Here is a 23,305-nt window from a genome sequence, read left to right on the forward strand (position 1 = left end):
AGGGAAATCCGTAGGACTCTATTGACAACAATTGCGTATGATTTTTCCTCTAAAACTAATGAAAAGGCTAGGAGAAGAGCCAAAGCAAGTGATGGCCGTGTGTTGTACTTCAAAGAGTCACACCCGAAATTGTAGCTGGTAGAACTATTAATCAAACGGTCCGTCTTTTGCTTTTTCTTTTTGTTTCCTATTTGATCTCTACTACCAATAACACCGCATGTTTCCTAAATAGAAAAAGGTAACCACTAAGATAATATTCCAAGTTCCCTAATCCAATACTAGAACTAATAATGAAAATTAAGGTCTTTAAAATCTTCCTTCAAAAATTGCCCTGAGTTCGACTCGGACTTGGAAACTGGCTCCGAACGTATCACCATCAAAGTAACTCTTAGAATGCTGAAAAATAGCTTCTTTTCATCACATCTAACATAATTCCCTACACTTAATACAATTAACCAAATATAAGTAGAATCTATCAACTAAAATAATATTTGGCTAAAATTAAGAGAAAAATAATTATAAATTGAATAACAATTTTGCACCCTATCAGAAGGAGAATGTGTCACATAACTCAAGCATAAGGTATCATAGTGATTTGATTACTATTTTCAAGAGTTTTTATAGAAAAAATGTAATGTAATGATTTGATATATGTTAAATAAAAGCGTAATTCAAAAATGTGTTTATAAAAAAAAAGTAAATTTTTTTTTAAAAAAATGGCAATTCAAACAAAGTTGCTAGGGATATTTTCTAGGGATAATTTCAGAAACCTTCTCTGAGATTTTTGACAATTTCACTCACCTCCCTTCAGCTTTGAATAATTACACTAACCTCCCTTCATGCAGTAAAATGACTATAATATCCTTCACTTATAGATAATTCCTACAAAAAAACCCTAAAACTACAATTAATCGTTCATTCTAACGCTATGGCTGCCACACATAACAAACTTTTAAACTCTCCCTCTAAATCTCTCTCCTATCTTCTCTTTCTTGCATCTCGTAATTAATCTACTCTTTTTCATAACCACCATTTACACAACCATCCAAATAGATACTTTCTCTTTTTTATTTTCCTTTTTTTTGTAAGTATTTTTGAATTGAAATTGCTAAACGAAAGTTACCGAAATAGATTTGTTGTCAAACTAAATGAAAATGAAAAGGATGGTGGTGATACAGAGTACAGACAAGAAAATAAAAGTGATGGCTAAAAAAGGAACATGGATTGAGGAAGGTTACGCTTATGCTAATTGTGCAAAAAGAATTTTGGGATATAAAAATTGCAATGAGATTTGTCTAGAGGCATGGAACGTGATCTCCAGTGTTGTTTTTCGTTACTCTATGTTGGTATTTTTTGTGGGTTAGGTTATTTTAGCATCAACAAGATTGTAGCCATTTGGATTGAGTTTGGATAGTAACATTGGTCAATTCAGATGCTGAATTTAGGCAAAAAAAAAATTTAAGCTGAGAATTAGGTTGAGTGCAAACTTCAAGTGCCATAGTTGATTTACATAGGAAGTTTTGAGGTGGCAAAGGTGGGCTGTCAAAATTGTGAGAATAGAAGGATTAAATTTTTATTTTTTTTTTGGTGATCCGGAACGTGCCTCGACTCGATCCACTTTGGACCCACTCGAGCCACTTTGGACCCGAGCCCACACATCAAATCAAGGAGATATACCGTGGCCCCACACAACGCACCCAAAGTAAGTCACGATATTCAAGAAGCCAGTCAAAACCGGTTGAAATTTCCATTGGCCTAACTCAAGTTCACAGGGAGTCAAGTAATCATAAAATATCCCTAATCCAACTCTTAAACCCTTCTTTCTAATTTTCCTTTTCCTTTGTAAAATTTAAATTGTGACTTGAATGCAATATATATATATATATATATATATATATCCACATTGATTGCACGTTGGGTAGTTTCTCCATGTAACTCAATAACTTTGGCTTGCGAGGAGAAATTTCATCCACTTTAAAGCCTTATAGGTAAATGCGCATACGTTTAGTTGAATAGAAAATAGGGATAATTTCAAAAACCTCCTCTGAGATTTCTGATTATTGTAGGTAGTTCCCCTCTAGTTTAAAAAATTACACCTACCTCCCCTATCATTAGGATTTCAATAACAATATAGACCCAATATGTTGGATTGGTCCTCAAAAACCCTAAAATACCCCTTTGTTAATTAGAAGGGGAGAAAAACTGACTCATGAATTTCTTCCATGTGGCAACTATTGCAAACGGCATAACTACCACTCTAATGAATTCAATAAATCACCTAAACTTAATCCCCTCTAGCCCTAAACCCTAAACCCTAAACCCTAAACCCTAATTAGGTTCAAAAACCCAATAAATATTCATTTAGTAAACCAGAATCAGGAAAAGAAGATAAAATGAAAAAACACATACAAAAAGCAAAATTAATGGAAACCAAGCAAACTAAAAGTGTTAGGCCACCTGTTTGATAATTTAATTTAACACTTAAATTTAATGAATTCAGATCTTGATATGTTTAAATGTATTTGATAACAAAAAATAGAAAATCTAGATTAATTGAGTGGCAGTGAAGTTTTTAGGCAAATCTTGCTCCAAAAAAAAAAATAAAGTAATAAGTTATTCACTTATAATTTAATGTAATATACACTCAAATGTATTAAATTTAATATTTAACAATTTAGTAACTTAACAGATTCAGATTTAAAATTTTAGTTTTCAAACTTCAGTTTTACCAATTGTAATTGTACAGCTTGAACAACTTAAGACCCAATGTTGTACGGATTGTAATGGAAAGTGCACTTGCATTTGTTATGTAAAGTAACTCATATGACGGTTACGTGAAATTTAGAAGACATTTGACAGTATGTGCCTCTCGATATGATCTGCACTTAACAGCGATTGCAAAGACTTCGATTGCATATTAACTTAATGTGTAATAGATTATCACCAATTATAACTTTGTCAGCTACCATTAATCATAGTGGAATTCTCCACTCTCAGATTCAGAGTTCGAATTCTGAATCTAATAATTCGAGAGTAGGAAAGGTATAAGGAGGCAATGAAAGGTTAAAACAAAAAACTGTAATGAAATTGTCGTTGTTTTTAAGATATATGTATCCCTCTATGTTAACTAAACATAATAGTTATTTATTCAAGAAATACCTTTGATGCATAATGCGACAACGTATGATAAACTTTTCATTCCAAATTGAACACATTAAATTATTGAATTAGTTTTCTTTACACTGACAGTATATATATTATCATCATTAGATGTATCACAACTAATTTGATTTTTGAATTTAAAATTTAAATTTTATATATGTGTCATCCATCCAACTTGATAGTGTATACGCTATCAATGTATATAAGATTAACTCTAAAATATTTAGTCGGTTTCAATATAATGTCTAGCATATATGAGAAGTAATTAACTATCTGCCTAACGCGGAAAAATACATATCTAAATAAGAAATTGATTTCAACGGATACTTAAATTCCCAATCGAAGATACTTAAATTCAAGTAATTGGTTGTACATAAAATCCATTGCAAAAAGTACGTAAATTTTGCTCCTGCCCTAATGTACCAGTGATGCCCTTGGATTTGGAATGGTCAAGGCGGCATTTTCCTGAAAGTTTCCTGAAAATTGCTAACTCCAACTTGGTCGATGTTACTAAAAATTTCCAAAGACTTGACGTTTAAAAGATTTTTGCTGGAGATAACCATCGAAATTTTGTTGTGCAAAGCTGGTATCTTGCCAATAGGCACACATAAAAGAAACTACTATATAGAAACATCCCAAAAAAGAGAAACTGGTTGTCTTTAGGGTGAAGTTTTTACTTCTAATCAAAGAGTACCTTTTGACATATGCAATAGCGGAATTCAAATTGCAAAGAATTAGCACATTAGATGATTCTTTGTTTATCTTTTTTGTTTAATGTCCTTAATCCAGTTTGTTTTCGACTAGTTTTTTTTTCATTTTTTTCATTGTAAGGGAAACATTTTGAACTCAGATTCTCTTATTTGCAATTCTTCCTTTTTTACTACCGAACAACCCTCCCCAACTAGTTGATTACTTCTAGGTTTGCAAACATGACTTGAGACTAAGGTCCTATTTGATAACCAAATTCAATGCTTAAATTTAATGGATTCAAATCTTAAAATGTTCAGATGTGTTTAATAACTAAAAATTGAACATTTGAATTAATTAAGTGGCACTGAATTTTCTAAACAAAACTTGCTCACAAAAATAAGTGATAAGTTATTTACTTATCACTAAATGTGAGATACACTCAAATATATTAGATTTAATACTTAATAATTGAATAACTTAATAATTTCAAATTTCAAATTTGAATTTTATCAAGCGAAGCCTCAGCTCCAACAACTTAATGGCAAAAAAAAAAAAAGAGAAAGAGAGAGAACTCCACAATATTTTCAAATCTTCTATATAATAAATCGAGTATCGAAAAGTTTGATTTATAATTCAGCCCTAAAGCTGATACAGGCCACACCAAAGTTTGATTTTATTGAAAAGTGCTTTTATATGGTATAAGAATATATATATGTATGTATATATATATATATATATTCATTTTTGGCACTTAGCTGGCAGTTCTGAGTACCTTTATTATCCTTTGAGGTTGTGAGTACTTTTACAGCATCTTCCGCAACACTTTCACAACTTTTCACACAGCATTCGAGTGTATTCCACGTACTTCAATTAATTAGTTAAGCCACAGATGCACACAAATTAAGAATAATGGAAAGTTAACGAATATAATGAGCTGGCTACGTAACAAACATCCTTACATAATTGCACCTAGTTTAATATTTGTGTGTTGCCATAAAAAAAAAAAAATTTCGTTGTCACCCCAAATCCTTACTTTAATTTTAAAATGTTAGGATTGGTTTTGAGCAAACGATACTATTAGATTAATTATCTTCCTGTCACAGCGAATTTTATTTAAATGCTAAAATTACTCTCAGTCAATCAACTCTATATATATATATATATATTTATTTATTTATTGATTTTCCTAGATGTTTTAGTTCAGGAGATGAAATACCCGTGAAATTAAAATTTTATGTAGAGAGTACCAAAAGCTTCTAGGGAAATACGTAGTGCAGAACTGAAAACTGAAAAGTTGGTGAAGAAAATATGCTTCTTAAGGGTAGGACTGTCAATTACTCCATGTCGGGCCGGTCTCAGCCCGCTTGACGAAAAATTAGACTTGAGCATTTCACGTTACGGACTGGACATAGCTGGGACCCATCCGACGTAGTTGTCAATTGAGTTTGACCCTTAGTAGGTTTTAGTCAGATTGAGTTTGACTCTTGAGGCAATCTTGGGTGGTAGTATCCCACTTAGCAGCAGGTCCCCCCTATAGGTACATTTGTCCCACATCGGGGTTGGGGTTGGGTTTGGGTTGGGATATAAGTCCCTGGGATTGCCTCAAGAGTTGCCGGCTTTTGAGGTTAATTCTGGGATTAGGTTTATAAAACAACAAAAGTCTGATTCAGGCTGTTGAAAAAAAGTAGGTTTTAGTCAGACAAAAGCTCGGCTTGAACAATTTTACACATAAAAAATAAATTATATAATAGATAATATATTAGTATATACTTTACATATAATATACTTTATCGATAATATATTATATACTTTATAGATAATATATTTAATTATATTTTATAATATACTTTATAAATCATATATTATATAATTGTGCGTGCTTTATAAAATATATACTTTATAAATCATATATAATTATCTAATAACATAGATTGTATATTATATAATTATGGATTACTTATGAGTTTGGATCAAACCCAAACTCGGCTCCAAGTTTCAATATTTTGTGAGTCGAGTAAGAGTCTAACAAATTGAGCTTCTACATTTTTGTGAATCAAACTTAGGCTTGTCAAAGTCCAGCTTAGAATGCCTAATTAACAACCCTACTTAGAGGGTCACAAGCCTCAATCTCCAGAACAAATCGTGGCGCAACTGGATTATGATATATCAGATGCTTGTCATTTCGCATAAAAAGTCCCTGTGGTGTTGGATGTGGATAACAATAAGGTTAAGTGCAAATTTGTGGCATTACAAAAACCTGCTACATGATTGGTTTTCTTTGTGTCTTTTTTATAATAACATCTGTAAAAATATGCAGATTATAATTATTTTACTTGACTTTCTGTATTGCATGTAGGGTTGACACCACGGGCAGAGTAATGGGGCGGGGGAGTGGGTGGGGTGGAGTGATTTTTCTCCCCCCTCCCCCTCCCTCCCCCAACTTTAAATGGGGCAGGGATAGGGGATGATACCCCCGTCTCATCCCTGTCCTGTCCCCTGCTTAAATATATTAATACAAATAAATATAATCTAATACATAATCTAATAATAGTAAACCTAAAATATTAATTAGTTGTGTACGTGCAGGGGCGGAGGGAAGGGGGGGCAACCGCCCCCCCTCCAATTGTTAAAAAAAAAAATTTCTAAGTAAAAAAAATTTTATTATATTGTTTTGCTCCCCGAAATATTGATAAAAAATTTCACTTTGCCCCCCCTCCAATTGTTATAAAAAAAATTTCTAAGTAAAAAAAATTTTATTATATTGTTTTGCCCCCCCCCCCCCAAAATATTGATAAAAATTTTCACTTTGCCCCCTTCTCAAGGACCCAAACAATAATGTTTGAAAGTTATTTGAACTTGGTCCAAATAACAGAGACTCGCTCCCCCTAATTGCAATTCCTAGCTCCGCCACTGTGTACGTGCCTATTACTTAGGATGTTGGTTATCTCTATTTTTTGTTTTATTTTGTTCTATGTTATATTAGAATGAAGGTTTGACATTTTTTTTCAGCATGTTTCTTGATTTTTCAAAAATAACCGTCATTGTAAAGAATCAGATTGTGAAATAGAGGTGTTTAGACATTGACTTAGAAACTCCAAATTCATAGTTCAAATTTGGCATAGGCATATTTGTGGCCTGCATGAGCATTCCCAAGGGTCATTTATACAATCTAATTAAGCTTTCTAATTTTCTTGTGCTTTCTTAACATATTTCTTGTCCATTTTTTCCTTTTCCGACTTTTTAGCTCTCTTTTCTGTTTTGTTCATCGAATTTAGCCTTGAGCTATTGGAGAGGGGTTTGGGAGTTAGGTTATGTTTCACTCTTTCAAGGTGGAATAAGTTCATCTCAATTTAGAAAAATAAAATCAAATCAAATTGTCACTCGCTGACACCCATTGGGGGAGTGGGGTGAGGAATAGAGCGGAGGCAGGGGTAGGGGCGGGGGAGAGTTTTTTGGCAATAGGGTGCCTCCCTCGCCCCAAATTCGCCCCATTGCCATCCCTAATTGCACGAGCTCACAACTAATTCAGGTGATAATTTCTCTTTTGTTCTCTCTCTCACAATCACACACACACAAACAAACACACTTGCTATATTAATATAGAGTCTATTAGTGTTAAAAAATTCGTATTTAAAAACTAATCTAATATAATATGAAACGTAGTATTAGTATAAAATTATGTAATGTAAATGGAATTAAATGTTTGAATTCAGTGTTCGCATACAACTGATTACGAGACAGTTTTGACTTTATGAATTCAGTAATGTAAGACTTCAACACTTAATTTTATTTTTCATATTTCAAACTTCAATTTTTAGTAGTATTATCAATTGCCTCTTCTATTCTATTTGTTTTGTTATTCTATAGGTATTGAGGGTAATCTAGTTGATCAGCAAATTTAAAGTAGATTTTTATGGAAGGTGGGTAATCTAGTTTGAGTTGTAAAATTGAATTATAAATAAATTGTTGCTTTTGGGTCTTCTCTAGGTTTGGGCAGAAATTGCAAAATCCAATTATGAGAGACAGCTTCGCCACAGTGGAAAGCAGCCTCCACACTTGACCAATACAATCCATTAATTTGAGAATTGTGAAAGACAGGAGTGAACTGTCAAGTCAAACCACTCTACATTATTCTCTGTCTCAATCTCTTCAAATTTTTCTTATATGAGCAAAAATATTCGCTGTTTTATTAGCCAATGTTCAGTATATTAACATATTGACTCCCGTCAAAAGCCCCCGCGTGAATGGTCCAGCGGTAGCACCTTCCACTGGTGACCCCTTGGTCCCAAGATCGAGTCTCTGTTCTACTAGATTCCTCCGCGCACTTATCGTGCTAGGGTCGGATTGGGGCGCCGGGCCTGGGCCGCAGGGGATTAGTCGGGCCCGTAAAAATTGATCCGGACACCCCTGTGTCGACAAAAAAAAAAAAAAAAAAACTCCCATCAAAAAATAATGTGCGACTTTCTAACAACTACATAATCCGCTGGCTGGTCGATTTCAAGCAAGAAGGCTCTAATTTGCACAAAGATGCCCATATTGCCGACTTTTACGCCCTATATTTTGAGACAAGTATTAAAAAGATGATGTTAGACTTCCTAGGTTACTTCTTTGGCTGAAGATTGCTTTTGTATCAAAAAAAAAAAAGAAAGATTGCTTTATATTGCATCAAAGAAATTTCATATAAACTTCAAAGATGATGTGGTTAGACTTGTCATTGCATATGTTATTCTTGCTTATCAATTGGATTCTGCAACAAGTACGACGAACTGTCTAAAGTTTGCGTAAGGATGAAGACAAAGGAGAGAGCACACACCATTTATGGCTGGGAATTTCGAGTGTTATTTACCATTACATGCCAATGACAAGAGGACCGAATGAGTTCCTTCAAATTCAAGAGTTCATCTATCAGATAAAAAGTGAAGAAATTTGTATATCGCACATAGTGCCATAAGCAAAAGATACGCCTTTTGTGATGCACAAGGAATTTGATCCCACCTCAATGATGTCTGCCCACGTTCTTGAAAAAGTTGCCTTCCCCTTTTTATTGTAGCTTGTAGAATTTCCTATATAAATCCTAAAACCATGCAAGTTAGTTCAATGATCAAAGGGAAAATTTTGACAGACGGATAAAAATTTTGTCTGGAAAGTGGCAATGGAGAAGACTGAGAACCAGGCTACTAGTAATGGACCCAACTATAGAGGAATCAAGGCTATGCCTTTTGTCATAGGTATGTTTCTACACACACATGCTGATACAAAAGGTTATGTTTCTTTCATTAAGTAATCTTCATGATAAACATAGTTTCTGTAAAATGATAATCATCTCATCCCTGTTAATCACCTCATCCCAGTCATTCTTGAATTTCTGTAAAATGTTACGAGTTTTAAGCAGAAAAACAACTAGTTCCCAACAGAAAACGCTTTTTCTGACAACTGAATGCTGAAAGAACAAGCAGTCAGCCAGAGACCGTGAATACGACCAATTTGTTGCATACTGAATAATCACAATTTGTTGTCTGGACTTAGAGTAAAATTATGGGACAAACAGAAGATCGTATTCTAGAAAACAGAGGAGGCTTTCAAATGGAGGGCTAGCCACCAGAGTGCCTCCAATATTTACTGGCTATAAGAAATAGGAAGGCTGTTAATCAGCGTTTTTGCCTCAGTCAAAGACTGCAACTCTTTCCATAAGGGCCTGAAAAGGAGTCATGCTTCTTATTCAGGAATAACATTGTTGTAATGAAAATTTTGCAGGGAACGAAACCTTTGAGAAACTGGGAACAATCGGTACCTCAGCAAACCTCTTGGTTTACCTGACAAGTGTTTTCAATCTGAAGTCCATTACGGCGACGAATATCATCAACGTCTTCAATGGAACTTGCAATTTCGGTACCTTGCTTGGAGCCTTCCTGTCTGATACTTACTTTGGTCGTTACAAAACCTTGGGATTTGCTTCAGTATCCTCCTTTTTGGTATGAAAATTTGCAGTGCTATATCTTCTTGGTCATATCACTGGTTCAAACTCAACTTCATTCATCTAATTAGTAATAGTTGAATGCAAATCTAATTCTTGGTATCTTTCGAGTTCTCATTGCAGGGTATGCTTGTGTTAACTCTAACAGCAGCCATTTCAAAGCTGCATCCGCCTCAATGTGGAAGTGGAGGTGAAGAGGCAGGCAGATGCTTCGGTCCAACACCTTGGCAAATGGCATTTCTGTTAAGTGGCTTTGGATTACTAGTTGTGGGTGCTTCTGGCATTAGGCCTTGTAATTTGCCATTTGGGGCTGACCAATTTAATCCTAATACAGAGTCAGGGAAAAGAGGAATTAGCAGCTTTTTCAACTGGTATTATTGCACTTATACATTTGCAGTCATGATTTCATTGACCACGATTGTTTACGTGCAATCCAATGTGAGCTGGTCGCTAGGGTTGGCTATTCCAACAATTCTTATGTTCTTATCCTGTGCGGTTTTCTTTGCGGGAACAAGAATATATGTGCAAGTGATACCAATAGGGAGTCCTTTAACTAGCATTTCACAAGTTATTGTAGCTGCATTCAAGAAGAGACAAGTTGAGTTGCCAAAGCAACCGTGGATCTCACTTTTCAACCATGTTCCTTCCAATTCCATAAACTCTAGAATCGCTTACACCAAGCAATTCAGGTACTATGCTTGCAAGAATCACATCAGTATTCTGAATTCATTTTGTATGTATTGTTTGCACCTGTAATTGTCTTCCAATAATAAGTGGTGGTCATGTTCAGGTTTTTAAACAAAGCAGCTGTTATAACATCAAATGACTCGATCAAAGCAGATGGATCAGCAGCAGATCCATGGAAACTTTGCAGTATCCAGCAAGTTGAAGAAGTAAAATGTGTAGTACGACTAATTCCCATATGGGCTGCTGGATTAATCTACTATGTTTCTGTGGTCCAACAACAGAACTATGCAGTCTTCCAAGCCCTTCAATCTGATAGACGCCTAGGAAAGAGCAATTTCCACATCCCAGCTGCTTCATACATCATCTTTGCTATGTTGACCATTACAATTTGGCTACCCATATATGACAGGATTTTAGTTCCATGGCTCAGAAGACTAACAGGGAAAGAAGATGGATTGACGCTCCTCCGGAAAGTCGGAATAGGCCTGATAATATCTGTTTTTGCCTTGCTCATTTCAGGCTTCATTGAGGACAGAAGGAGGATCATAGCTCTCACAGAACCAACACTGGGATCAGTTCCTGGCAAAGGTGCAATTTCTTCAATGTCAGCAATGTGGTTAATTCCTCAAGTTGCACTATCAGGACTTTCTGAAGCATTCGCCCTGATTGGTCAAAATGAACTTTTCTACAAGCAATTCCCTGAAAATATGAGGAGCTTTGCTTTAGCATTCTTGTTTGTGGGCTTCGCAGGGTCCAGCTATTTGAGTAGCTTCTTTTCATCAGTGATTCACAGGACAACAGAATGGTTGGGAGATGATCTTAACAAGGGGAGATTGGATTACTTCTATTACTCGATTGCAGCTCTAGAAATGTTTAACTTTGTCTATTTTCTTATTTGTGCAAAGTGGTACAAGTACAAAGGATCAGACAGCAATCCTGGTGTGATGACCCTAGAAATGAACCATAATAATCAACATGAACAAATTCCTGCAGTCTGATGAAAATGCCATAATATTTTTTCTTCAAGCATGGAATGCCTCACGGGCTATGGGAACCAGGACTAAGGCTTCAGTCAGTTGTACGTAAGTTTAGTCAGTTGAATAAGAATTGCATAAGTTTAGTGAAGATTTACTGTTTCAAAGAAGAAATTAAGAGCAGAATTAACTTTTCTTAGTTATGTCCACTCAAAGCTTTGAGTGCATCTCGTTGTCTTAATTTTCTGCATATATCCTTGGCTTGGTTCCTTTAGGATTCTACTAATTTAGCCAGAAAATAAAGAACTGCAGCAGATGATGTGCATCTCCTAGTGAGGCCATTTTCCTTCTTGATTTCTCAAAAATCACGAGCAGTAAAATTAATCGTTCCAAAATAATTGATACTTCACAGCACCAAAGAGGAGAAATTTTGTCGAGTGACAACATTGACAGCACAATATTAAGGTTAATTACCAGTGACATGATGTTCCTTGTTCATGGCCAACAAGTATATGTTCTGTATCGAAGCCTCTTTCTAAAACAAGTAATTATAATAAGTTTTTTCCATTAGGTGACAAAATAAGCACATTAAAAAAAATGCAAAGTGGATAAATTATTAATGCTTTAAAATTGTCACCAACCTCTGAATTACAATACTTTTGAACAAGAAATTTATCACATTGGACCTCACCTTATTTGGTGCATAAACCCCTGTAATAATAAAAGTTAATCTTACATATACTGACAGCATATAGATTGTTACCACTAAAGGTACGAAACATTTGTAAAATTTAGATTTCAACTTTAAATTTAAATTAATTGTCATACATTCAATAGTGATAATGTTTACGCTATCAGTGTATATATTATCAATCATAATAATACTGTTCTAGTTACTGAGTAAAGATTATATATATGATCCAATAAATAATACAGCTATGCGCAATAAAAAACTAAACATCAAATCAGGTTGGTATCTAATGAGGTGGAAGATGCTGGAATCAAATAGAACAATAATGTATAGACAAACTACTTTCCTGATTAGAGTGCCATACTATTGGTCGAATATGACCTGTTTAATAAAACTAAAATCAGTGTATATTATATTAAGTCAATTGTATGATATTTTAACTTTTGACCAAAAAGTTTGTATGATATTTTAACGAAATTTGTGGAATTATATAACTGTGTCAGAAACTATTGAGACTGCCCGGCCTTACGGACTCCATCTAATATGGTTGTAAAAAGTTCAAGCGTGCGCCAATGTGGGATGTCACAAGCACTTTTTGGCACTGCACTTATCTATGTAGGATGATGTTCCACAGAAAAGTTAGAGATTTTAGAGAGAGAAAGCAAGCTCAATGTAAGTGTGGAGAGAGAGTGAATCAAAAGTCCTTTACCCTTGCATGTATCATATATGAGAGTATTTATAATGTTCGTTCTTTTATGGCTAGTTTGGGAGTTGAGGATAGAAAAGAAAACAAGATAAATCTTAAATTATGGGAGAAAAGAAGCGCAAAGTTTTAATGTTGTTTGAAAATTTGTAGAAGAAATTAGACGATTTTGGGGATGATTTTGTGATTTTGGGAGTTTATGATTTTAATTTTGTCTTTTTTTTGGGAAGGGTTGGGTTGGGTCATAGGTGATAAGACGAGAGAGATTATAAGTAGGAGGTCTTGATTTTAAAACATTCCCCTTTACAAAAAAAAAAGTTTAGAAGTCATTCAAAAAAATTTTATAAAGGACAAAGTTGGTATTTTGAAAAAATTATACAAAGCTTTGTTCAAATTTCCATCCAAATCTGGCCATAAATTAGGGCAGAAAACATTTTGGCATTGGGAGGGAAAGAAATCTGTCCAATTCTTTTATTTTCTTTCCCACGGTTTCTCCCAAACAACAGAAATTAAAAGTATCCCTCCAAAACTTTTCTTTTCTTCTTGTTTCTTGCTTCCTGTTAGTGCCCAGCACTGTTCATACATAGTATTAATTGTTAAGTTGTTATAAATTAACCATTTTTAATATGTTTAACTTTAATGTTTGTCTTACCATTAGTACATTAAATTTTGTGAAATAGCATTTTGAGTTCTTTTTATATTAATTTTTGTGTAAAAAAATAAAAATTATAGAACACAAAAAAGTTCCCATGCAAATAAAGAAACTAGTTTATTCAATATTTTACTGTCACTCTTTTTTCTCAATCTCCCATCAAACATGTAGCACGAGTATTTGTTCACGTGGTAATTTTGAACCAAAAGTAAGAGCTTTAATAGCATAATGCCTAAGATTTAAATCCCATCATGAAGAAATATTTTTTTCTGCTCCTCCAATACAACGCTAGCTGAGACACAGCGTGGACTTTGAGACACACGCCAACATAGTTTAGGCAAAATATGAAAAAAAAAAGATTAATATTTCCTATACTAATAATATATACACTATCAGCGTTGAATGAATGACAATTATTTAGATCTTGAATTTAAAATTCAATTTTTGTATACATGTCATAAATCTAATAATGATAGTGTGTCAGTGTACGGAGCATGAAGCCATTGTGTTGTGCCTTCCCTACAATTTGGCATGGCATGAAAGAAAATTGAAAGATGAGGGGACCTTCTCTAATTTTACACGATAAAACTTCAAGTTTTGCAATTCAAACAATATTCTTCTTTCTCTATCTCTCTCTTTTTTTTTTTATTTGTTTTGGGGGGGTGGGGGGGGGAGGTGTGGGGTGTTTGTGTGGTTGGGAGAGGTGGACAGAAAAGGTTGGAGGAAAATCGTAAAGAGTCAAGTGACTAATTTCCTTTATTTATCCTTGGTCCCCATTTCATGCTTCCAAAAATAGGCCAGAAGAACAACTTTTGGAAAAGGGTCCTAGTCTAATTCACTAAATTCTTCCAATTCATATTCGGAATATCCACCATTGTACTGTTGATTTTCATACGAAAGTCCGCCAACCATTCGTTCATTTATAGTCAACCATTCCATCAGAAATGATCAAACCTCTTTTGAAAGCTTGCCTCCAGGCATCAATTTCCGGGATACATCTACATGAAGGGAAGGGGTACTTTAAACATGTGTTGATGAAAGTTCACAAATGAATCTACAATATTGTGAATATCTAAAGCAAACTATTGAAACTTAGATAAAAAGGTTAACAAACAAGGGCCAAATTTAGACAAAAAGATTAACAAAAAAAAGACCTCATGGAAGCAGTCCCATGCTCGAGAAATATGCCTTCTTAAAGTTGCCATAAAACCGCAAATTCGATCGGCATGAAACCACTTAGCTGCTCCCAACGGTTAGCTCGAGCGGTCCGCTCCCCCTCTTTAGGGTATGGTGGACTTACCTGGGCAACTAGGGTTCGAGCCCCCTTGCTACCGTGCTCGAGTGGAGTGGGGCCTCCTCTCCAGGTCGGAGTGGGATTAGTCGGACCCCGTAAGAATTGATCCGGATATCCTCTCCGTCAGGAAAAAAAAAAAAAAAAAAACCACTTAGCTTACATGAATTGGCACTCGTATCTCATTTTCATGGATAAGGTTTTCCAATTAACGGTAAAAATGACGAGGCTTTACGGCCAGAATGAGAAGATTTGATGACAATAATATACCTTGCACACTTGCGTGTGTCAAATTAAATCAAAATAATGTTTACATTTTACTTGCTGAAAGAAGGTAGACAACAAATATAACACGTCTCGGAAACCAATGTCGGCATCAAATATAGGAAAAAGATTTTTTTTTTTTTTTTTTTTTTTTTGGGATAGCACTAGCAAGTTACCGACCAAAGAGGTAAAGATGTTCTCTGGTGTGTTAGACGTAATGAACGTTGCATCTCAGACCTAGCAAAACAATACCACGTGGTACCCCATGAAACAGGGTTTCATGTCCTCGTGAGTCATGGTAGCCAAACTCGAATTTATCCTTGGAAAGAGCAACCGTCCAAGAATCTCTATGTCTTCTTATTCATTTATTTATATATTTAGGACAAGATAATCACCTCAACCATTAATTAATTGATTAGTTTGTTCTATTGATATTGATGTCCATTCTCAGTAGAGTCTCAATGATTGATGCTTTCGTGGACAGATGTTTTTCCACCGATTGGATACCCCCATTTGAGTAATGTAATTTCAGTCCAAAGACTTTACCAGACATCCACACAAAAAAAAAGGGACAAATATCCTATTGAGACATCAAAATGGTAGGAAGAGGCTGGAGGAGGCTACCGATAGTTTGAAGTTGGCAAGTTGACTGTCCTAACCGGCCTGCATTGAATATAGAAGAATCCATGAAATGATTTATGGGAAAATAACTAAACAACATAGAGCAAAAAGATATTGCTCCATACTGTTATCATAAATAAACTCTTAAATTTGGATGGTTGCCTTCTAGGGTGTTTCAAGGAATAAAATTATTAAGCAGTTTTATAGAAGAATATGTATGTGAGGTAAAAAGGTAATCAGAGAATGTGTTTAAATTTTTCTAAAACATGTTTTCTAAACGCATGAGCAATTGAGGCTATGATCTCCTTAAATAGGGTACTTCTAGGATGAAGAAACCAGTTTCTGGTACAAGTTCATAAATACTTTAGTTGACCATTCCCCTTACTAGCTTGTATGCTCGGTCTGTATACACACTATTGAGAAACATACATAAACTTGAAATCAAGCAACTGCCTTTAGAGCTGAGAGCAATGAAGAATCATGCGCAGAAACAGAAAGACACAAAGCATGAGCCAAATTATCAAGGAATCAAGGCTATGCCCTTTGTCGTAGGTACATCAATTTGATGCTTAATCGTTCTGATATAAATAATTGCATTTGTTGGGTAGTAGAAGCATGAGAGTTTTAACAATATTCTACCATGCAGGAAATGAGGCTTTTGAGAAGCTTGGAACAATTGGATCCTCATCCAATCTCTTGGTTTATCTGACTTCTGTTTTCCATATGAAGACCATCACTGCCACCAATGTCATCAACATCTTCAATGGCACTTGCAACTTAGGTACTCTGGTTGGAGCTTTCCTTTGTGACACTTACTTCGGTCGCTACAACATGCTGGGCTTTGCTTCAGTTTCCTCTTTCTTGGTGAGCAACCGAGCATTATTCTTAACAGTTACAGCTGAGGAGACCGTGGCCTAGTGATTAAGGTTAAGATCTCAGAATTTGAAAGTTTTAGGTTTAAATCTCTCTTTCCCCTCCCCACTTCTTAAATCCCACCCATCCCCCTGCTCTGAGGAAAAAAAAAATTTCCTTAACAGTTAGTATAAATTTAGACCTTTTTACCATGCTTAAGAGTACAACTTCATGTTCTGAAAAGAATTTTTTTGATCCTAATATTAGAGTATGTAGTAAGTAAGAATATTGATGATTTTTTGTTAATGACCCTTGTGGTGCAGGGAATGCTTATGCTTACACTAACGGCAGCAGTCTCCGAGCTGCACCCTCCGGTGTGCGGCGAAGGAAGCAGATGTGCTGGTCCATCACCGGGACAGATGATATTTCTGATAAGTTGTCTGCTGCTCCTAGTGGTAGGGGCTAGCGGGATAAGGCCATGCAATTTGGCCTTTGGAGCTGATCAATTCAATCCAAATACAGAATCAGGGAGAAGGGGGATCACCAGTTTCTTCAATTGGTACTATTTGACCTATACTTTTGCCATGATGGTGTCTCTAACAATAATAGTTTATATTCAATCGAATGTGAGCTGGTCGATTGGATTCGCCATTCCAGCATTTTTGATGTTTTTGTCGTGTGCACTCTTCTTCTTGGGTACGAGGATATATGTCTGTGTGTTGCCAGAGGGAAGTCCAATGTCTAGTGTGGCTCAAGTTGTAGTTGCTGCAATCAAGAAAAGGAAATTGAAGCAGCCAGACGATCCTAAGGTGTCTCTTTTTAACAGTTTTTCTACTGCCAGTTCTATCAATTCAAGGCTTCCTTATACGGACCAGTTCAGGTAATCATGATATATAAACTTTGTGCAGAAAAAATTTCTCTCTCAAGGACAATGGTCAATTGTTCAGTCCAAAAGAGTAAAATTCTCGTGCAGTTAACAATAAAGATCACTTTTTGTCACATCAGATTTCTCGACAAAGCTGCAATCATAACCCCTGAAGACGAAATAAATTCGGATGGATCACCAGCAAATCCATGGAGACTCTGCAACATTCAGCAAGTGGAGCGAGTTAAATGCATATTGAGAGTAATTCCCATATGGGTAGCATGCATCGTCTACTTCATTTCAGTAGTTCAAATCCAGAACTATGTTGTTTTTGAAGCCCTTCAAGCAGACAGACGTTTTGGCACCAGCGAATTCAAGATTCCTGCAGCTTCTTACATCGTTGTAGCCATGCTAGCCCTCACGATCTGGGTCCCGATTTACGACAGATTAATAGTTCCATGGCTGAGGAGGGTTACTGGAAAAGAAGATGGCCTAACAATCCTGCAAAGAATTGGAATTGGATTTGCATTTTCTGTTGTGACTATGATCGTTTCAGGCTTGGTGGAAAGCAAAAGAAGAAGCATCGCCCTCTCTAAGCCAACAATCGGCTTTGAACCGAAAAAAGGTGCCATTTCTTCCATGTCAGGTTTATGGCTATCTCTGCCATTGGTTTTGTCTGGGATTTCAGAAGGATTCGCCATCATAGGAGAAAATGAATTTTTCTACAAGCAATTCCCTGAGAACATGAGGAGCATTGGGATGGCTTTCATATTTGTTGGCACTGCAGTAGCGAGTTATTTGAGTAGTTTGATATCATCAATTATTCAAAGCATAACAGGCAGGAGTCATGGAGAAAGCTGGTTAGCTGAAGATCTCAACAAGGGAAGATTGGATTACTATTATTACTTGATAGGAATTTTGCAGTTCTTGAATTTGATTTATTTTCTAGTCTGTGCGAGGTGGTACAAGTACAAAGAGGCAGAGGACGTTTCTGAGGTGGCCATGGTGAAATTGCAGTCTGAAGAGAAAGATATTGTTTGAGATTTGTAAATGATTTTATACATGGATCCAGTTTTCATTCATGATTGGGAGAAGGCAAACTAATCATTTGGCTTGAATCAGAGCCATTTATCTTTTGGCTTGAATTTTAACATGTGAAAATTGAGTAGTAATTTCAATTGCAATGTGTACATGAGGTCATAGCTTATTCAACATGAGTGCTACAATATAATGAGCCTTGACATTCCAATCACTGCATACTTTAAGGTTTTTTTTATGTGCAATTATACTTATGGAAGGATTATATTGCATACAAATTTGAAAATATTCACCTGAATTGGAGATTTATTTTTCCAATTATTAGTTTAACTGCATTATGCGTCAATGGATAGATATATAATATCATGAAGATATAGTATACAAGTTTTAATATTTGCACATCCTAAAGAAGTTGAGACTATGCTCAATTCAAGCATGTTTAATGAGCCAAAGTGCTCTACAGTCCTAGTTTAGTAGTCCCACATCGGTTCTGCGAGGGGTTTGGGTTGAGTAGTTAAATCCCTGAATTGCCTTCACGAGTTGCCGGCTTTTGGAGGTTAATCTGGGATTAGGTTTCATTAATTCAACAAAAGTCATTATTGGAGTTGAAAAAAATGAGCCAAAGTGCAGTATGAAATGAATTAAGTTATATAGCAACTTTACTCAATTTTGGGTGAATTGCACTCAATTCCCTGCATTTATAAATTTTCTCAATTTGCCCCCCACAATTTTGTTGATCAACACTTTAACCACCCCTTTTGATTGATATTGTAGAGATTGTGTGTATTTGAAATATTTTTTTGAGGTGTTTTTAGAATATGTTACTGTACCCTCTGAAAACGAAAACAAATTTACGAAAAACTCCACAATCCATGCAGAGCAGTAAGTGTTATTAATTGGATAGACTTTTTCATTTTTTTTTTTTTACTTTTCTTGTGGTTTATTGTCCTCTTCGTTCTTTCTTCTCCTTTCTTTAACTTTAGTTTAACCTTCATATAGCATGAATATGAGCTTCACATTCTAAACGAGTAAATCTAGAACAAAAAATATTCAGAGCCACCTACCTATACTTGCCGTACTATCCAAGGTACCAGATATGGGCATTTAAAAAAAAAAAAAAAAGAAAGTAACCCATATTGTATTTTTGGTCAAAAGATTATTCAATTAACATTTTCGTCCAAATATAGATATAGGATTGTTTGCAATTGCTTAAAATCAGTTGAATAGCTTTTCTTTAAGCGAAAAATTTAGTGACTTGTTTTCAATCACTTTTTCCTTTTGCAATTAGAAACAGCTTTGCCTATTTAAACATGAAAGAAAAGAATTGTCATTTTTATCAATTACAGAAATGAGGGGAAAAACTATAAAATAAAAAAAAAGGCTTTATAGAAGTAGTCAACGGAGTTATAAATTAGGCCTAGTTTGGGAGATTATGCAAGAAAGGGAAAATATATAACAATTCAAAAAAAAAAAAAAAAAAAGAGCGAGGGTTGGAAAATCCTATAATACCTTTCTCATCTTCATTGGAATTTCAGATTCGTATAGGATGATGTTTGACTGACGCTATTATTATCATCTTTCATTCCAACTTTTTTGGGAAAAATGTAGTGTATGGGAATTTTCTAAAGCTTCCTCTTTCTGCCTACAAAAATTTTACAAATTGACTGCTCCCGCTTGTCTATTATTTCCCATATTCCTCTACCCATTTCTCATAACAAGTCAACGTTGAGGGAGGATTTGAAAAGGCCTGAGGACATGCGGAGGGATTGAATACCATCGAATTAAACGGATGCCTACCACCCGCTGACTGACGACACATCATTCTATCGTTGCCGTGATCATTCATAACTCCCAAAGGTATACAGAGACGAACCCACCAGATGCTTTAAGCCAAGAAGAAAGAAAAAGTTGCGTTGAATCACATAGTGGCAATGGACCATAATCTCTATCAATAGGTACTGGGAATGGAAAGCAAGTCAACCAGATATCAATGGAGCCATAATACCTGCCGACCTTAGTTTGAATTTCTTATTTTATAACCAGCTCTCATGGTTTGCAGAACAGAATCTTTCCTAAAGATTTTTGGAAAAGATCTTTTTTTATTATTATTTTATTATGTCTATGATTACGAGATATAGGACTCTCAAGGAATCTAATCAATCCAAATACTTTAGTGTTCAAACTTGTTTGATTATATTAACAAATTTAGAATTCTGTTTAAACTTGACTTGTCTATTTACCAAACCAAATTCAAACAAGTTTTTACTGAGTCGAACTCGAGTAACTCGAGTTTTTTTTTTTTAACTTATGAATTCTAATTTGTTCTAATCAAATCAAGTTGGAGTCAAACTTAAAATTTTACAAACACAAAAAGCTGTTCAAGTTTGATTTAATTAATTCATGAATCGGGTTCGAACGAGCTCTTGTCAAAGCGAATTCGATGGAGTATCAAATCGAATAGTTTGATTCATCTTTCAATCTTGGCAAGATAAGCATATCAATAAGAAAGATGGTTCTATTTTAAAACTTTAATATGATCATCCACATACATGTTGGGTGGTGTTTAAGGTTCAAACCATTTCTTCATCATTAGGATTAGTTATTGACATAGTGCAAAGCTCATGTAATCACTGGAATGTTGAACGAACTGATGTGCTAACAGAATACGTATCAAAAGCGCATATATGTCTATGTCATTCACTTTCATAGCCAATATGAAGTTGAAAAGTTGCATTTTCCATAAATTTATTGAAAAAATCAAACATTTAATGACACCTAAAAACAGAACAATATTTTAAAAAAAAAATGCTTGCCTGAGCTTACGAGTCTGAATTTGATTGGTGAAATTTTAAAAGATATGGGAAATTCCTTCTGATACTGTGATAATTTATTCTGCATAACGACAATATTAGAATTTCAAAAGCTGCTCTTAATGACACAATCGGAAGAAAATTTGAGTTGTAAACTTTGACTATGCTATTTGACTAAAAGCACAAAAGACACACTACGGCAATATGAAAAATCTTATATCTATTTGGATACACATGAATTGTATAAGAGTTACCTCCGCAGCTTGCTAAGAACAAGAATTCTTGTGGACTAAACGTATTAGGGTTTTCATTTGCATTTTGATTACTTGGCTATAGTTTTTTTTTTAAAAAAAAAAAAAGGCTAAGTAATTTTTTTTATTAAATTTTTTTCTAACAGGGGAATTATAGTTAGTTTTTTCAACGCGGAGATCATAAAGATTTCGTTGTATAAGTAGGTTTATATATATATTTTTAAGCCTAATTAGTTTTTTTATTAATTTTTTTTTCCTAATAGGGGAATTGGAGTTAGTTTTTTCTATGCGGAGATTGTAAAGATTTCATTTTATAAGCAGGTTTATATGTATAACACATGAAATTAAATAAAAATTTTAATTATTTGTCATACATATTCAAACTCTTTAGAGCAAGCAAGCCACTGTTAGAAAAATTATCCACTCGCTTATGCATATTTAGTGGCAGCAAATTTCAAGGTGAAAATGAAGTAGAAAGTTTTTCAACCATTGTCTCCAAGGGAAGTGGCTGAAATGGTGGAACCCCCCACCTTGTCTTCTCAAAACGACGTCCCACGACGTCGTCTAAAGACTAGTTTTTGATAGAGCATCCCACTATATGGGATTATTTTTTGAACCTAGGACCTCTAATTCTTGAGGAGCATGATTAATATTAAATTAGTCATTTTTTACTCTTTTAATTTTAGTCAAATTTAATGTAGAAAAATAAGAACGAAGAGAAGTTAAACATATTCATCTTCCATCTAGCTGAATTGGAGTCCATATATGGCAATAAAATAAAATATTAGAATATGCTTTTCCAAAATGTTTTGTATCAAATTAATTGCCATGTGGGAACTTCACCAGGAATAATAAAACATAGCAAATAGATTAATCAACCAAAATTCAAAAGAATGAACATGCATCAATAACTGATTAAAGTTGAGTAATCATTTTTCTAAATTAATTACCAACCACAAGTGTAATCAACCTTAGGCATTAATTGATTAAAGCAATCTTGTTAATATGATAACTTAGTATCAAAAAATCCCCCCCTCCCCATTTTTTATTGGCTTCTGTATTGCCATTTTCCCTATTTAGTTTTACTTTTAAAGTAATTAACATTATTTACAACTTCAGTTAATTAATGCTGATCAGGCATCAATCAATCTAAAATAATCATTTTGTTCTTATATCTTATCGTTTTAATTACTAGACGTTTTATGAATTTCATTTTGAACTCGGTATCTATTGAAAGAAAAGAATAAAATCATTGAGGAAAAAATGGATCTGGACCATATTTTTAATAAAATCATTAACAAACATTTCAAAGAAGTAATTGATTGAACCATCAACAATAATTCTACTAACCCTTCTTGGATTTCGAAAAGGAACAATAAACATTGCCAATTTTTATGGCCTGAACCATAATGTAAAATGGAAGTCAATAAAGTATTTAGGGTTAAACATCAAAAAGACGTTTATGGTATACCTGATACACAGAAAAACTCTCCGTGGTTTCAAAACATACAAAACGACACCTCATGTTTTGAACTAAATTGTAAACTCACAGAATTCTTTAAACTTAACGGAATCCGGTATATTTAACGGAAAACTTAATTGAATCCGGTAAGTTTAACAATCGAAACCATCATTTTCGTTAAGTTTAACGAATTCTGTTAGTTTACAATTTAGTTCAAAACATGAGGTGTCGTTTGTATATTTTGGAACCAAGAAGGGCTTTTCTGTATATTATGTATACTTCAGGGGGCTTTTTTGTTTTTAACCCAGGTATATATAA

At 34.6% G+C, this 23,305-nt stretch overlaps 2 protein-coding genes across 3 annotated transcripts; both read left to right on the forward strand.

Moving 5' to 3' along the window:
- The first annotated feature begins 8,930 nt into the window (after positions 1 to 8,930).
- Positions 8,931 to 11,702, forward strand: LOC113741378 (protein NRT1/ PTR FAMILY 2.11-like). The gene is made up of 4 exons (XM_072048034.1): positions 8,931 to 9,080; positions 9,607 to 9,824; positions 9,950 to 10,515; positions 10,617 to 11,702. The coding sequence occupies exons 1-4, from the start codon at positions 9,005 to 9,007 to the stop codon at positions 11,509 to 11,511; spliced, it is 1,755 nt and encodes a 584-aa protein (XP_071904135.1). The 5' UTR covers positions 8,931 to 9,004; the 3' UTR covers positions 11,512 to 11,702.
- Positions 11,703 to 15,786: 4,084 nt separating this feature from the next.
- On the forward strand, positions 15,787 to 18,675 carry LOC113741760 (protein NRT1/ PTR FAMILY 2.10-like). Of its 2 annotated transcripts, XM_027269380.2 has the most exons (4): positions 15,787 to 16,261; positions 16,356 to 16,573; positions 16,885 to 17,441; positions 17,567 to 18,675. In XM_027269380.2, exons 1-4 carry the CDS (start codon positions 16,180 to 16,182, stop codon positions 18,465 to 18,467), a joined length of 1,758 nt encoding a protein of 585 aa, XP_027125181.1. In that variant the 5' UTR covers positions 15,787 to 16,179; the 3' UTR covers positions 18,468 to 18,675. The 2 variants fall into 2 exon arrangements, with proteins under 2 accessions (XP_027125181.1, XP_027125182.1); XM_027269381.2 differs by lacking the exon at positions 15,787 to 16,261 and having other exon boundaries at positions 16,431 to 16,635.
- Positions 18,676 to 23,305: the final 4,630 nt, after the last annotated feature.

Source organism: Coffea arabica, chromosome 4e (genome assembly GCF_036785885.1).
Source record: "Coffea arabica cultivar ET-39 chromosome 4e, Coffea Arabica ET-39 HiFi, whole genome shotgun sequence".
NCBI classification, from domain to species: Eukaryota; Viridiplantae; Streptophyta; class Magnoliopsida; order Gentianales; family Rubiaceae; genus Coffea; species Coffea arabica.

Bases quoted from the DNA above. Each gene is read 5' to 3' on its own strand.
- LOC113741378 (XM_072048034.1), top strand. From the start codon at position 9,005: ATGGAGAAGACTGAGAACCAGGCTACTAGTAATGGACCCAACTATAGA. The intron at 9,825-9,949 runs GTATGAAAATTT...TTCTCATTGCAG, and splicing joins CTTCAGTATCCTCCTTTTTG to GGTATGCTTGTGTTAACTCT. The intron at 10,516-10,616 runs GTACTATGCTTG...GGTCATGTTCAG, and splicing joins GCTTACACCAAGCAATTCAG to GTTTTTAAACAAAGCAGCTG.
- LOC113741760 (XM_027269380.2), top strand. From the start codon at position 16,180: ATGAAGAATCATGCGCAGAAACAGAAAGACACAAAGCATGAGCCAAAT. The intron at 16,262-16,355 runs GTACATCAATTT...TCTACCATGCAG, and splicing joins GGCTATGCCCTTTGTCGTAG to GAAATGAGGCTTTTGAGAAG. The intron at 16,574-16,884 runs GTGAGCAACCGA...CTTGTGGTGCAG, and splicing joins CTTCAGTTTCCTCTTTCTTG to GGAATGCTTATGCTTACACT.